Below are 17,236 nucleotides of genomic sequence, written 5' to 3'. Positions count from 1 at the left end.
AAGAGGGAGTTAGATATGGCCCTTACGGCTAAAGGGATCAAGGGGTATGGAGAGAAAGCGGGAAAGGGGTACTGAGGTGAATGATCAGCCATGATCTTATTGAATGGTGGTGGAGGCTCGAAGGGCCAAATAGCCTACTCCTGCACCTATTTTCTATGTTTCTATGTTTCTATTACACAGCCCAATGTAATGGACATTACACAGTCCCATATAATGGACATTACACAGCCCAATGTAATGGACATTACACAGCACTATGCAATGGGCATTACACAGCCCCATGTAATGGGCATTATACAGCCCAATGCAATGGGCGTTACACCTCTTTGACCAAGCTTTTGGTCATCTATCCTAATATCTCCTTATGTGGCTCGGTGTCAAATTTTGTTTGGTAACGCTCCTGTGAAGTGCCTTGAGACGGTTGACTACATTAAAGGCACTATATAAATGCAAGTTGTAGTTGTTTACACACAATATAATGTGCACTACACAGGAACATGTAATGGGTGCCACACAACACTATGTAATGGGAACTACAAAACTCTGTGAATGTATACTTCATATGAACGTATATTCCCAGGAGCATTTGGGAAATCTCCTGATTCCCTGAATAGCCAGTCCGCTCCGGGTCAAGACTCAATGACCAGGCTCACAAGTGAATAACGACCACTTGGGCAAGGTCGCTGGAACTGTATCTCAGCAAACATCTTCAGGGGTAGGAGCGCGAGAGAGAGGAGAAAAATTACCTCCCCAAAAAGTGCAGGTTGCACTGAAGTGAAGGAATGTGTGGCAGTGTAGTGGTTATGGTGGTGGACTAGTAAATCAGAAGCTGAGAGTTAAAATCCCGCCTTGGCAAATTGTTGAAACTGAATTTGATAAATCTGGTAATTTATGGACTGGCACCTGAAAGCTACTGGATTGTTGTACAAGCTGGTTCTGCCATGAAAGAGCGCCTGGTCTATATGCGGTTGCAGTCCCGCAATATGTGGCCGATGCTTGATGCCAATGAGGGGGCGGGCAATAAATGCCACCTTGCCTGCACTGCCTCTAGGTCAAGAACACATGAACAACTGAAAGTGAAATGAGCTCTCAGTATTACATTGCCACCTCTGCCACCAAGTGCGTTTGTCGTCGTGCAACCATTCAAAGGGTTGGATTCATCGCGGTGACACCTCAGGGGGTGTTGACATCTGGACTGACCGGCCTGGAATAACTGCAGCATCCAAAGGCTGAAGCATCATCTCCAAAACCACTGCTCTACAACAGGAGCCCGCTGTGGTTTCAACAGTCATTCTATTCAGTCCACTAGAAACAAAATAAAAATATAATTGAATAATTAAGCCCAACGTTAAAAATAACAGGAAGCGAAGCTATCTTAAGAACAGCCCCTAGCAACACAGCCGGCAATAATTGGGCGTCAATAATCCTCAAAGCAAATGACTATTTTGAGTCAACTCCTCATTACTCAGAACAAGGCCAAAAAGAAACTTTCTGATCATTTCAAAGCATTTTCCTGCTATCCATTAAAACTAACAACAATTCAGTGTATTTGATCTACCCTCCCCTCATTTCCTTCCAGTACTTAATTGGGTGCTTTTATCTTCCATTTTTGATCGGCCCTTTTCCGAATCTCTTCATGAGGTTTTCTCACCCACCTTATGCAGGCCGCTCCACACACCAGTCCCCTGCTTGAGAGGGCAGGCCTGGTACCTGCTCCCAGACCTTTGTTCTATGACTGGTCCTGGATTCCCTTAATTCATCTTATATTATTATTACACCCACTCCAGTGCGTCAGTGCAACCTTCGGCCGCCTGAGGAAAAGAGTGTTCGAAGACCAGGCCCTCAAATCTACCACCAAGCTCATGGTCTACAGGGCTGTAGTAATACCCGCCCTCCTGTGTGGCTCAGAGACATGGACCATGTACAGTGGACACCTCAAGTCATTGGAGAAATATCACCAACGATGTCTCCGCAAGATCCTACAAATCACCTAGGAGGACATATGCACCAACATTAGCAACCTCGACCAGGCCAACATCCCCAGCATTGAAGCACTGACCACACTTGATCAGCTCCGCTGGGCAGGCCACATCGTTCGCATACCAAACACGAGACGCCCAAAGCAAGCGCTCTACTCGGAACTCCTTCATGGCAAACGAACCAAAGATGGGCAGAGGAAACGTTACAAGGACACCCTCAAAGCCTCCCTGATAAAGTGCAACATCCCCACCGACACCTGGGAGTCGCTAGCCAAAGACCGCCCTAAGTGGAGGAAGTGCATCCGGGAGGGCGCTGAGCACCTCAAGTCTCAGCGCCGAGAGCATGCAGAAATCAAGCGCAGGCAGCGGAAAGAGCGTGTGGCAAATCTGTCCCACCCTCCCTTACCCTCAACGACTGTCTGTCCCACCTGTGACAGGGACTGTGGTTCTCATATTGGACTGTTCAGCCACCTAAGGACTCATGTTAAGAGTGGAAGCAAGTCTTCCTCGAATCCGAGGGACTGCCAATGACGGTGATGATTGGTACCTGCTCCTATGCCTTTGTTCTATGACTGGCCCTGGATTCCCTTAATTCATCTTATATTATTTTGTCTTTCAATCCTGTGCATTCCAATATTCTTAATCTTGTTTCTATCAGCACAGGAATGTTATGTTCTGCTGAAGTTCCTCATCACTTCTGAACGTGTTCCACACGTGGCCAATGATTACACAAGGGCAAGTAGGTTCCCCTCAGCCTCACACCATGCGAACTTAAGCCTCTGGCACACGGTTTCATACAACAGACGCACAGCGTTACTTTTATCTGCACTGTAACACATTCCCATCACCCCCGCCTTACCCTTCCCCCAGCACCATCATCTAGGGTTGCCAACCCTCCAGGATTGCCCTGGAGTCTCCAGGAATTAATCTATGAGTAAACCCCGGAGAAAAATCATAGAGCCATTAAACATTGTGGGCTTTCTTAAATTAATTTACTTAGAACACTTTTTGTTTACTAGCTATCAAAATATCAGACATGGGCAGAAAAAAGGCTGTTTGACTGACAGTCAACAATCATCTCATCGGCCAATGAAGAGTCTCTTCACTCTCCGATTGGGCGTGGGATGGCTATGCCCACAGCAAGTATGGACGTATTGGGTGACCAAGGGCGGGAGTGTGAGGGCGGGCCAGGGTGGTTGGAGGCAGGCCATGCTGGGAAGCTGGGACATTAAGAAATGGTCTATTTCTGTCTTAAATTTATTCAAACGATAAAGGGATGAGGGGTTATGGGGAGCGGGCGGGGAAGTGGAGCATGATCAGATCAGCCATGATCCTATTGAATGGCGGAGCAGGCTCGAGGAGCCGTATGGCCTACTCCTGCTCCTATTTCTTATGTTCTTATGTGATGACATCTGCAGGAATATGTCCAACCAGAGTTGGCAACCCTGCCACCACCATAAGAACCAACACCAGACTTAACTCCCAAAATGTCTGGTTAAAATGTGTTTTGCCTTCTGTCGGTGCAATGGGATTGGTGATTTATAGGGATAGAGTCACACAGAAAAGGTCAAAAGTACTTCATGGGACAGGATGGGTGGAAAACTGTCTAAAAGGGTTAACAGTTAGTGCTAAATCTGCCTGACTGACAATGTACATTGAAAATTTACAGGGCCAGCTCATTTGCATCTCCAGATGGAGTCTGGGGCAAAAAGAGCACAAATGTAGCAAAGAGGAAATTCGTGTGTAAGTGAAATTTAGAAGGATTTGAACGATTAAAGGGGAGTGTCACAAAGTGAAGACAAAAAAAGGCTTTAGAAAGGCTCATAACAGGGGCATCTTAAGTCATTAACAACCCTGTCCATGGCTGAAGGTGCAGGGGATTAAGAAGCGACAATTAAGGCAAAGGGCACCTATATGGGCAGTCTCTAGGTGACAGCTGAGTCTTCCATCACTAGCTGCCTGACCCAGAACCTCGGGAGACACTTGTCCACAGCCACTGGCAGATACGTACAACACTACCTGCAAATAGGGTTGGCATAATCTTGGTGGATGTGTCCAATTTGGGAGCGGGCGATCTTTCTTTTATTAGTTCCTGGGATGTGGGCATCGCTGGCAAGGCCAGCATTTATGGCGAGAAAGCAGGAATGGGGTACTGAAGTTGCATGTTCAGCCATGAACTCATTGAATGGCGGTGCAGGCTCTAAGGGTCGAATGGCCTACTCCTGCACCTATTTTCTATGTTTCTATGTTTCTATGTTGTTGCCCATTCCTAATTGCCCTTGAGAAGGCGGGGGTGAGCCGCCTTCTTGAACCACTGCAGACCGTGTGGAGAAGGTACTCCCACAGTGCTGCCAGGGAGAGAGTTCCAGGATTTTGACCCAGCAGCTATGAAGGAACAGTAATATAATTCCAAGTCAGAATGATGTGTGACTTGGAGGGGAACTTAGAGGTGGTGGTGTTCCCATGTGCCTGTTGCCCTTGTCCTTCTAGGTGGGGTTGCGGATTTTGGAGATGCTGCCGAAGAAGCCTTGGTGAGTTGCTGCAGTCCATCTTATAGATGGTACACACTGTAGCCACGGTGCGCCAGTGGTGGGGGGAGTGAATGTTTAAGGTGGTGGATGGGCTGCCAATCAAGCGGGCTGCTTTGTCCTGGATGGTGTCGAGCTTATTGAGTGTTGTTGGAACTGCAAGTGGAGAGTATTCCATCACACTCCTGATTTGTGCCTTGTAGATGGTGGAAAGGCTTTGGGGAGTCAAGAGGTGAGACACTTGCCGCAAAATACCCAGCCTCACACCTACTCTTATATGGTGACCCCCAGGATGTTGATGGTGGGGGATTTGACGATGGTAATGCTATTGAATGTCAAGGGTGGTGGTTAGACTCTCACTTGTTGGAGATAGTCATTGCCTGCCACTTGTGCGGCGTGAATGTTAATTGCCACTTGTCAGCCCAAGCCTGGATGTCATCCAGCTCTTGCTGCATTCAGCCATGGACTGCTTCATTATCTGAGGAGTTGCGAATGACACTGAATGCATCAGCGAACATCCCCACTTCTGACCTTATGATGGAGGCAGGTCATTGATGAAGTAGCTGAAGATGGTTGGGCCTCGGACATTGCCCTGAGGAACACCTGCAGTGATGTCCTGGGGCTGGGATGATTGGCCTCCCAACAACCACAACCTTTGTGCTAGATATGACACCAGTCAGTGGAGAGTTTTCCCCCTGATTCCCATTGACTTCAGTTTTACTAGGGCTCCTTGATGCCACACTCGGTCAAATACTGCCTTGATGTCAAGGGCAGTCACTCTCACCTCACCTCTGGAATTAAGCTCTTTTGTCCATGTTTGGACCAAGGCTGTAATGAAGCCTGGAGCCAAGTGGCCCTGGCAGAACCTAAACGGAGTATCAGTGAGTAGGTTATTGGTGAGTAGGTGCTGCTTGATAGCACTTTCGACGACACCTTCCATCACTTTGCTGATTGGATGAATTGGATTTGTCCTGCTTTTTGTGGACAGGATATGCCTGGGCAGTTTTCCACATTTTTGGATAGATGCCAGTGTTGTAGCTGTCCTAGAACACCTTGGCTAGAGGCACAGCTGGTTCTGGAGCACACGTCTTCAGGACGACAGCAGGGATTTTGTCAGGGCCCCTAGCGTTTGATGTATCCAGTGCGCTCAGCCGTTTCTTTGATGTCATGTGGAGTGAATCGAATTGGCTGAAGACTGGCTTCTGTGATGGTAAGGACCTCAGGACGAGGCCAATATGGATCATCCACTTCTGGCTGAAGATGGTTGCAAACACTTCACCCTTATCTTTTGCACTCATGTGCTGGGCTTCACCATCATTGAGGATAGGGATATTCATGGAACCTCCACCCATCAGTTGTTTAATTGTCCACCACCATTTATGACTGAATGTGGCAGGACTGCAGAGCTTTGATCTGATCCGTTAATTATGGGATCACTTAGCTCTGTCTATAGAATGCTTCTACACTGTTTGGCATGCATGTAGTTCTGTGTTGCAGCTTCCCCAGGTTGACACCTTATTTTTAGATACTCCTGGCATGCTCTTCTGCACTCCTCATTGAACCAGGGTTGGTCCCCTGGCTTGATGGTAATGGTAGAGTGAGGGATATACCGGGCCATGAGGTTACAGATTGTGATGGAATACAATTCTGCTGCTGCTGATGGCCCACAGCACCTCATGGATGCCCCATTTTCAGCTGCTAGATCTGTTCTGAATCTATCCCATTAAGCACAGAGGTGTTTAAGATGATTAAAGAAGTTGAAATGATTTTCTCTGGGGTGGGGGGGAGTCCAGAACAAGGGGGCTGACCTTAAAATTAGAGCTAGAGCGTTCAAGGGTGAAAGTCAGAAAGCACTTATTCACACAAAGGGTAAGTGGAAATCTAGGACTCTCTCTCCCAATATACTGTTGAGACAAGGTCAATTGAAAATTTAAAAACTGAATTGATAGATTTTTGTTGTGCAAGAGAATTAAGGGTTACGGAACCAAGGCGGGTGGATAGAGTTAAGATGCAGATCCGCCATGATCTAATTGAATGCCAGGACAGGCTCGAGGGGTTGAATGGTCTACTCCTGTTCCTGTGATAAAGAGAGAAAGACAGAGTGTACCAGTGTGTTGCCAGCACCTTGCTGATCATCTGCCTTCCCAACCGGAAGGTTGGGCATATGAGTCTCAGGCTGTCTCCCAGTGTTGAGAGTCCGTTCACCTATAGACGGAACACCACACTATGCTTGAAGGGAAAAACTGACGATCTTCTTTCTGGCTGATCACAGAGTGACGTTGATGATGTTTGCAGGATCGAGTTATGTCCAACCTCATTGACCCAGCCAGTGGTGGTTCCTGGAGGGTAAAATAAAAAGTGGGGAGGGTTGGAAATTGGAGATTTAAAACAAAAATGGACTTACTGATTTGTTATAGGCAACTGAAACTTGGCTTTTCTGTTCATCAGGTCACGATTGAGGTGGTGGATGATCCTCAGGCGGAAATTGAGATGGATCTCCTGAAGGGTAACCGAAATGACTGGTCCATCTCCTCAGCAGAATGGCTGTCTCACAAAGACATCTTCTGGCCCTTGTTTTGGGAGTATCCCGACTCGACCGAAGTCGGCAGCTTGGATTCCACAAACGGGATGGATGGCGATGACGAGGGTGATTATGTCCTAGAGTATGAGGGAGAGGATACATTCCTCAGCACCTTGGATGGAGTCTGGGATAGGAACTGGCCTTTACAGAAGAGCTGGTCCTCCAAGGAGAAGTTTAACTATGGTGAGTCTGTTAGAACGAGTGTTTCCGGGCATCTATTTTTCACTTCCGGTGTACTCCATGAGTACATCGAGGTAAGGAACATGACGCAGATTGGGAAGAGGACAAACTTCCATTGTGTAGAATGATTGTGTTACAGATATATCAAATTCCCATTACCTCACTCCATTCCAAGCAGGGCTGCCAAATTAATGCCAAATTTGAGGTTAGCTGATTCATAGAGGGGGGGGTGGCGGGGCGGGGGGATCATTTTAACTGAATCCGCTCGGTGGGAAACTGCCAGGATCGGGCTAGTTTTACACTCTGCCCGATGTTACTTTCCATTGAAGTCAATTCTCAGCTTGTCAGTTTCTCACTGGATGGGTTGGTTTTATATGATCCTATTACAATGTTAACATCTATTAAGGTTAGGTGGCCATGAGTACAAGTTGGTTTTAGTACCTTGTCATACTGCCCATCAGCTGGCATCCCTAACTTTCGGATGAGACATTAAGCCGAGGCCCCGTCTGCCCTCTCAGGTGGACATAAAAGATCCCATGGCACTATTTCGAAGAGTGGGGGAGTTATTCTCTGGTGTCCTGGCCAATATTTATCCCTCAATCAACATAACAAAAAAACAGATTATCTGGTCATTATCACATTGTTGTTTGTGGGAGCTTGCTGTGCGCAAATTGTCTGCTGCGTTTCCCACATTACAACAGTGACTACACTCCCAACGTACTTCATTGGCTTTGAGACATCTGGTGGTCGTGAAAGGCTCTACATAAATCCAAGTCTTTCTTTCTTTCTAACCTCCTATCTCCTATACATAGCCACTGTGGAGGTTATTTTCACCTGTTTTCAGTCCTTCATCCCCCTTATCTTTCCTCAGCACGTCCCGATCAAGTGAGGTGATTTTTTTTCCTGTGTACTAAGTGTAGCAAAACTGTAAATATGTTCAAGATTTAGCTGCACTACAATAGTGACTACACTTCAAAAGTACTTTGTTGGTTGTAAAGCACTTTTGGATGTCCTGAGGTCCTGAAAGGCGCTATATAAATGCAAGTCCTCTCTCTTTTTCTCACACACTGAACACAAAGGAAATCTTTCTCTCACGGTATAATGTGGGTATCCTAATCCCAGTCCTCGACCAATGCCACTCCATAGATGGCTTGCAGGAGGTGGGTGAAAGTTGTCAACCCTCCAGGATTGTCCTGGAGTCTCCAGGAATTGAAGATCCGGCTGGGAATAATCCTGGAGAAAAAATCATAGGGGCATTTAACAAAAAAAAATCAACACTTTTGTTTGTTAGTTGTAAAAATAGTGGGAGTCAAGAAAGAAAAGGTTGTTTGACTGACAGTCAAAAATCATCCAATTGGGGTGGGAACGCGTTGCGCCGTGAGAATGGACAAGTTGGACGACCAATGGCAGGAGTGTGGGGGCGGGCCAGTTGGAGGGAGGAGGTCGTGTGATGAAATCTCCAGAAATATATCCAGCCTGAGTTAGCAACTCGAGGTGAAGGTGGCACAGATTGGCCCCTGGACTTTTATCAATGGTTGTAAAAGTTACTAGGAATCTTTGTTGCTACCTAATTGCATCCCTGAGAATCCTGCGTTTCCCTCTTGATTGACTGGCAATGGTGTTTGATGTGTCTCATGGGCTTGTTGAGTGGCACTGCTTTGTTGTTGGTTCTCTGGCAATGGCGTTATTCCTGGGCCTCAGTGGTTTGATGTGTGTCTTTAGATCTTGCTGATGGCTTTGTTGGCCCAGATTTTACTTATAGATAACTGGTAACAGATTCTTTGTATTGTGATTATTCTCAGTGATTTCAAAAGGTTCTTTTTTGTTCAATGTGCTATGGCCATGTCATTTTTTGGTATTGTAAACATTACGGGTTCAGCGCTTTCAATTTTCAGAAAATTGGGTGGTGGTGCAGATGGATCAATAATGTTAGTTTGAACTTGTTTTATGTCTTTTTAATCAAAAATTAAACAAAAAAGGAATTATTTTACCTTCATCATTTCAGTCTCTATTGACAAGCTACATCTTCAGTTTACTGCTAGGGCAGTCTGTTTCAAAATGGTTGTCTAATTGTGACACTTTCAGGTACTGATTATTAAGCAATGTGTTTAACTAATATACCCAAATGTTGCATTTATATAACACATTAACGTTGTAAAACATCCCAAGACGCTTCTCAGGAGCGTTATCAAACAAGATTTGATACTAAGCCACATAAGGAGGTATTAGGACAGATGACCTTGGTCATAGCGGTTTTAAAGGAGGAGAGTGAAGCAGAGTGGCGGAGAGGTTTAGGGAGGGAGTTCCAGAGCTTAGGGCCAAGGCAGCTGAAGGCACGGCCACCAATGGTGCAGCGATTAAAATCGGGGATGCTCAAGAGGCTAGGATTGGAGGAGCACAGAGATCTTGGAGGGTTGTAGAGCTGGAGGAAGTTACAGAGATAGGGAGGGGCGAGGCCATGGAATGATCTGAACACAAGGATGAGAATTGATATGAACCAGTGATACTTTCTGAAGTGTAGTGTCAACTGGTTGGCTATCCATGACTGGTAGACACAGGACAGGATTGATTAATTCCTTTTACCCGATCTGATTATTGTAACTGGAGCTTTAGTTTGCTTACTTTAGCATATAAAGCTGAACAGACCATCTGTTGTTGTTAGTGGTGTCCTTGTAAATCCTTGTGACTCAATGTCACGAGTTACTGGTCTAGACAAAGTATCGAAAATTGCTCTAGTATCAATGGCGCAATTGGAGGGGCACCTTTCAGTGCAAAGAACTTTACCTGTTTGATATTATTGACTGGCAAATCTGCCCCATACACCGACCTGAACATGTCCACATCTAAAGGAGCCGTGTATCCCTGAAACCTGGTCTCGCCTTGTCAATGTTAATTCATTAAGATATGGAACATTTCTGTTGATGACGTGAATCATGGCACCGGCACCTATTTGCAGATCACCTCCCCATTACCAGTGATACTTGGTAGACATGTTGTTCAATTCAATAGATCACCTGGTCTCCATCCATGGGGTTCAGTCCTGTTCCTGCTCTTTCTCTCGCACTCCATCAAGAGAAAGCTTCCAGCTTTGGATATATATTTGAAGTGGAAACATTTTGCAGGGCTATGGGGAAAGTGCAGGGGGTGTGGGACTAATTGGACAGCTCTTTCAAAGAGCCGGCACAGGAATGCTGGACCGAATGAAGTCCTTCTGTGCTGTCAAGTTCTATGATTCTAAGGTGCACGGTTTGGGAGGGGAACCAAGTCTAGGGTGTAGAGAAGGAAAATTACATTTCCAGATTGGATGCCGACTGATTAACTGGGCTTTGTTCCTTTTCCAAGGATTCTGTAACTCTGCTGTAAGACACATTGCATCTGTTTCTTTCTCTTGTTGGGCTTCTTCCAGTATTGAAATATTGAAAGCAGTTGCACGTGCAAGAACTCTAGCTGCTACCTCGATCCCTCAGTGTAGGGTTGGGTTGGGTGTTCCCTGGGGGCGGGTGGGGAGGCGGGATGGGGATGGGGGAGGAGGTCCTGGGGCTGGTGTGGGACTCGTCGCTGGAGCAAGGAGAGAGAAAGTTCCAAGTGGTGAAGGGGAAATTGTTTGGGAGTGTGTGTTGGGGAGGAGAGAGTGAAGCAGCTGATATGTAAGCAGCTTTTATAAGTGAGGCTTTCAGATTGCTAATATAAACGAGAATGTTCTGTTCTAACTAAAAGTTTGGCACATGAGATCCATGTGGAGTATCCACTTGCTGCTCATAAACACTTGTGTGTTCACCAGATGGTGAAAACACTGAACGTACAGTTACAGCCTCGTATTCTGTACGGGGCAGTGCATCAGTAAGTTAATCATGGCATCAGCCGTGGCTCAGTGTGTAACAATCGATTTGGCATTCCCCCCTCCAGAAATTTGGGCACAAAAATCTAGTCTGACACTCCAGTGCAGTGCTGAGGGAGTGCTGCACTGTCGGAGGTGCCGTCTTTCAGATGAGACGATAAACCGAGGCCTTGTCTGCCCTCTCAGGTGGATGTAAAAAAGATCCCATGGCACTATTTCAAAGAAGAGCAGGGGAGTTATCCCCGGTGTCCTGGCCATTATTTATCCTCCACTCAACATCACTAAAAACAGATTATCTGGTCATTATCACATTGCTGTTCGTGGGAGCTTGCTGTGCGCAAACTCTGTCGCATTTCCTATGTTACAACAGTGACTACACTTCAAAACTACTTCATTGGCTGTAAAGTGCTTTGAGACATTGTGAAATACTTTATATAAATGCAAGTCTTTCTTTCTTTTTACTGGTTGCACCTATGTCCTGTTAGGCCAACTCTCTCCTTATCGTCGCAAAGAATTCATTCTTCCTTTCCAAAAGCCCTGTAAAAGTCATCCAGCACCTCAAATAAGAACAGCATTTTTCCACTAACGGATGTAATTCTTTGTTGTGGCTGCATAGTTATCCACAAAGTCATTTTGACCCACCAATCTGTCCCATCGCTAAACCGTGTTTTTTAAATCCTCAAGATTGGAACATGGGCTATCGTCAGTCCTGCATTAGGAACGTGCAGAACTGACGGGCAAGTAAAGACCAGCTGGTCCATCAAGCCTTCCGTTCCCCAAACCATGATGACAGGAGCATCATGATTAAACACTTCATATGCATCGCACCCCACCCCAGCCCCCTCCACCTCCCTCTCGCTCCCTCCCTTCCCGCAGGTATGTAATCTCCAGGCAGGGCACCACAGAGGGAGAGAGCGTCACAAAGAGTGCCACCAGACAGCCGGAAGAGCTGACTCTTAATTGACCCCAAAAACACACGTCCCGCTCCCACAGCTGCTGTGGGCCTGCAGGTTAATGGTTGCTCTCTTCAGAAGTCTTCGGGGAGAGTGGGGAGAAACAGTTCAATAGACTCTTCGAACTTGTCATTGAAAAGCTGTCAGTACAGCCCAGCTGTTAGCGTTTACTGAGCATTGAGCAATCATGGAAATCAGTAGCTGCCCTGCTCCACGGAGCTTGTTTATTAGTGCTTGTTAATCATTCGCTTTCCTGTCCTTGTGTGAGTAAGCCAGATGTGGGGAAATTTCAGAACCATTACCCGGGCAAATCTTGTGCAACATAAAACTAGTCAAAAAAACCCAGCAACTTTCATGTGAAACAGGGTGGAGTACCCACATTTGAAATCTATCGAGCGCACTTCTTCCAGGCTAAGGCAACCTCCCACGGCGGTGTTCGCAGTACGTCCACGAATACCACGCTTTATATCATAGACAGTCCCTCGGAATCGAGGAAGACTTGCTTCCACTCCTGAAGCGAGTTCTTTGGCGGCTGGACAGTCCAATACGAGAGCCACAGACTCTGTCACAGGTGGGACAGAAAGGACAGAGGTGTCACACCAGGGAAAGCACAATACATTATTCTGTTGCTAAGGTGGTGCTGTGCCCCTTTAAGGCCGCCAAATCTTTTTGTGGTTAAGGAAACGCGCTCAGGTCAATCAGAGTGATGTTCGGTTCGGGAACTGTGCAGATTAGAATCTGATGGTCAGTTTCAGGCTGAAGGTTAGAAATGGAGGTCAGAAGCAACCAGCATTTTGAAACATGTTTTCAATCTGTAACAAAACAAGACATCTGCGTGTGCCCAATGTGTTGGGCATGAATTTCCACAGGCATTCCTGCCATAGACTCCTATATATAGACAGAGAGAAACAGGCGGGAGCCTCCCTAATCTTTGCAGATCGTGTTCCCATCACAGTTAGATTCCCATTGCCGTTTTGGAGTGTTTTGGGTGACACCCGTCCGAGGTAAATCTGCCCACTACACAAGAACTGGAAATGGTCACAGCCACCATAATTTAAAGGGACTGCTGGAAGCTGGGGTGGATGTTTAATATTTGGTCTTTACAAATATTAAAATGCTTAATATGAGATATGGAAATGTGTCTGTATTTTTGTGTGTTTTTGTATTTATGTGTGTGTGGTATATGTGTTTGTGTATGTGTGTGTGTGTGTGTGTGTGTGTATCTACATGTGTGTGTGGACATGTGTGTATGTGGTATGTGTGTGTGTACGTATGTGTATGTGGTATGTGTGTGTATATGTGTGTATGTGGTATGTGTGTATATGGCATGTGTGTATGTGCATGTGTGCATTTGGTATATGTGTGTACATGTGTGTATGTGGTATGTGTGTGCGTGCATGCGTGTATGTGGTATATGCGTGTATGTGTGGCATATGTGCATGTGTGTATGTGGTATGGGTGTATGTGTGCATGTGTGTATGTGGTATATGCACGTGTATGTGGTATATGTGCATGTGTGTGTGTGTGTGTGTGTGTGTGTGTGTGTATGTGGTATATGTGTGTATGTGGTATGTATGGGCGTGCTCCATCGGTTTGCAGGGTCCAGCAGAGTTGAAGCTTCATTCTGGATCAGCTTGTTTGGGTAGCTTTGGAGTTGTCCAATTCGTGACCTACATCCGATTGTTGCTGCTGTGCTGGTTGTCACTCTGTATTGGTCCAAAACTGGTGCCACTAGGCCGTGGGTTTTGAGTTCCGACGGAGACAGAGCGGCGATATTAGGGCGCGATTCGGTGCCTCTCAAAAATGAATGAGCCAGCCATTGAAACTGTTATCCTGGGTGACCTGGGACAATAAGTGGTTTGTTATTATGTTATTGACACTTGGTTGTAGGCATTCAAACTTGAGATGTTGGGAGCGATTGAATTCATGCATACACAGCAGTATCTGCAATCAAGGGGGTGTGGTTCGAGCTAATTTAATTAGAATCATAGAATCATCGGAACTTACAGCACAGGAGGCCGCCATTCAGCCCATCGTGCCTGTACCGGCAGTCGTGCTTAGTCCCACATCCCTGCTTTTTGTCCACAACCTCAAGTATCTGTCCAGCTCCCTTTTTAAAATTATTCATGGAATCAGCTTCCACCACCTTTTCGGGTAGAACATTCCAGATCCCGAGAACTCGGAGTGATAAAAAATTCTCCTCATCTTCCCTCTAGTCCTATTGCCAATGATTTTGAATCTATGACCTCTAGTTTTTGATCCACTCACCAGAATTTTTCTCTATCGACCCTATCAAAACCTCTCATCATCTTGAAAACCTCTATTAGGTCACCTCTTAACCTTCTCTGTTTCAAGGATAACAGTCCTAACTTTTCCACGTTTTCCTCGTAACTGAAGTCCCTCATCCCTGGGAACCTCCTGGTAAACCTCCTCTGTACCTTTTCTAAGGTCTTAACATCTTTTCTGTGGTGTTCAGAATTGTCCACAATACTCCTGTTGAGGTCTAACTACTGATTTATAAAGTTCGAGCATGATCTCTTTGCTTTTATATTATATATTATATTTCTTTATTTATAAACCCAGGTAACGCATATGCTTTTTTTATAAAAAACAACTTATCAACTTGCTCTACCACCTTTAAGGATTACATAGAAACATAGCCTGCACCACCATTCAATAAGATCATGGCTGATCATTCACCTCAGTACCCCTTTCCCGCTTTCTCTCCATACCCCTTGATCCTTTTAGCCGTAAGGGCCACATCTAACTCCCTCTTGAATATATCCAATGAACTAGCATCAACAACTCTCTGCGGCAGGGAGTTCTACAGGTTAACAACTCTCTGAGTGAAGAAGTTTCTCCTCATCTCAGTCCTAAATGGCTTACCCCTTATCCTTAGACTATGTCCCCTGGTTCTGGACTTCCCCAACATCAGAAACATTCTTCCTGCATCTAACCTGTCCAGTCCTGTCAGAATTTTATATGTTTCTATGAGATCCCCTCTCATCCTTCTAAACTCCAGTGAATAAAGGTCCAGTCGATCCAGTCTCTCCTCATATGTCAGTCCTGCCATCCCGGGAATCAGTCTGGTGAACCTTCGCTGCACTCCCTCAATAGCAAGAACATCCTTCCTCAGATTAGGAGACCAAAACTGAACACAATATTCCAGGTGAGGCCTCACTAAGGCCCTGTACAACTGCAGTAGGACCTTCCTACTCCTATACTCAAATCCCCTAGCTATGAAGACCAACATGCCATTTGTGTTTATGGACACCAAGATCTCTCTGCTCATCTACACTTTTCAAAATTGTGTCATTAATAGTATACTGTCTTTCCATATTAGTCCTCCCAAAGTGCAACGCTTCACACTTCTTTGCATTGAACTCCATCTGCCATGCTTCTGCCCCATTCGCCATCCTGTGTATGTCATCCTACTGACAGCTCTACTGGCCAGGGAAGGGGTTAGAGATCAAACTTGCTGTGCAGAGGCGCCACCACAGAACTCAGGTTCACATATTCAAGGTCAGCTGAGAAGCGGATTTCAGCTGTGGATAGCTGGAAGGAAAGAAAAGGGAAAATATTTTGCCCACTACCTGGAATAGTGTAGCGTGATTGGTTGGGTATGTTACGTGAAGCATAATAGAAGAAGTTGAAAAGCACTGGTATTGATACCTTGCCCAGTCGTATGTATTATGTAAAATAAACTAACTTGACTTGATTTTACATTCACCTGGTCTCACCAGTGTGTTCATCGGTCCCACCTTTCTGAGGATTGGAGCAACACATGTGAGGGCACATGTTAGGACTACAATATCTAGTTCATATAACAACATGGTCTCACTGTAGTGTCCCAGGTTATGAGATTGTATTAGTAGATATTGAGCAGTAAGGAGGAACTCCAGACATAAGGGACATGGAGTTTGCTTATGGGAGTAACCGGAGATGCTGATCCTGAGAAGATATCAAAGGCACACTCAAAATTTATCTCAAATAGTAACTGAATGTCTGGTCTACCAGAGACAGCTGTAGAGCCGGTGGATGTTTTATACACTTTCTCCACTCAGAAAGAAAGCATTAAAGAATAATCCTGATTTTTTTTCTTTTCTCTTGAAAAGAGAAGGCTGAGGGATGACCTAATAGAGGTCTTTAAAATTATGAAAGGTTTTGATAAGAGTTCATACAGAGAGAGTGTTTCCACTTGTGGGGAAGAGCATAACTAGGGGCCATCAATATAAGACAGTCACCAAGAAATCCAATTGGGAATTCAGAAGAAACTTCTTTACCCGAAGAGTGGTGAGAATGTGGAGTTTGCTACCACAGGGAGTGGTTGAAGTGAAAAGTATAGATGCATTTAAGGGGAGGCTAGACAAGCAAATGAGGGAGAAGGGAAGAGTGGATTACGCTGATAAATTTAGATGAGGAAAGACGGGAGGAGGCTCGAGTGGAGCATAAACGCTGTCATGGACTGGTTGGGCCGAATGGCCTGTTTCTGTGCCGTATATTCTATGTAGTCCTATGTAATCCAGCGATGATGAAGGAATGCTGATATATTCCCAAGTCAGGATGGTGTGTGACTTGGAGGGGAACGTAGAGATGGTGGTGTTCCCATGTGCCTGTTGCACTTGTCCTAAGTGGTGGAGGTCACAGGTTTGGGAGGTTCTCTACTCCACGACACCATCTACGTAGATCAGTGTTGCAGCAAGACTGGAAGGGGGTGACAGCAGGTTGGAGCCCACAGCTGTCACTGGCTATGCCAGCCCTGTGCTGTATGGTAGCTGTAGGTGTCCTTGCAGCAGGTGCTTTCCCTTTGGTTTTTAATATCGGAGATTATCAGGAAATCACACCAGCATTAAAACGAGGTTTTAGGCTCACTTACTACTTTCCACTGCTCTCGCGTAACTAACTCTTGAGGCTGGTGAAATTCTCCTGAGGGATTGTAGGGAGACAAGTTCAAAGCGTATACCACCTGGACAGATGTAACCTACGACCCCACCGATCCACCAGGTCACATGTTCCCAAAGGCACGAATCATTTTAACTTACCCTCTTGTGCTTTACAGTCATAAGCCAGGTGCGCTAGTTAAGCTACAGCTTAGCACTGTGTAATAATATTGGTCATAATAATAAATATATAGATCTTGAGGTGTTTCCAGTCCAAGCAGCTATTGAGCAAGTCCA

The 17,236-nt window shown here is 45.7% G+C and overlaps 1 protein-coding gene across 1 annotated transcript in view; it reads left to right on the top strand.

Moving 5' to 3' along the window:
- The window catches only part of LOC139262393 (isthmin-2-like), a 49,645-nt gene that overhangs the window by 28,007 nt on the left and 4,402 nt on the right, over positions 1-17,236 (top strand). Inside the window, exon 3 of the mRNA XM_070877581.1 lies at positions 6,956-7,271. Within this exon, the coding sequence (XP_070733682.1) occupies positions 6,956-7,271 (316 nt within the window). The remainder of the gene's footprint in view (positions 1-6,955; positions 7,272-17,236) is intronic.

This window comes from Pristiophorus japonicus, chromosome 4 (genome assembly GCF_044704955.1).
Source record: "Pristiophorus japonicus isolate sPriJap1 chromosome 4, sPriJap1.hap1, whole genome shotgun sequence".
NCBI lineage: Eukaryota > Metazoa > Chordata > Chondrichthyes > Pristiophoridae > Pristiophorus > Pristiophorus japonicus.
Note: the sequence above shows the minus strand (reverse complement) of the source record. Positions and strands in the feature narration are given on the sequence as shown.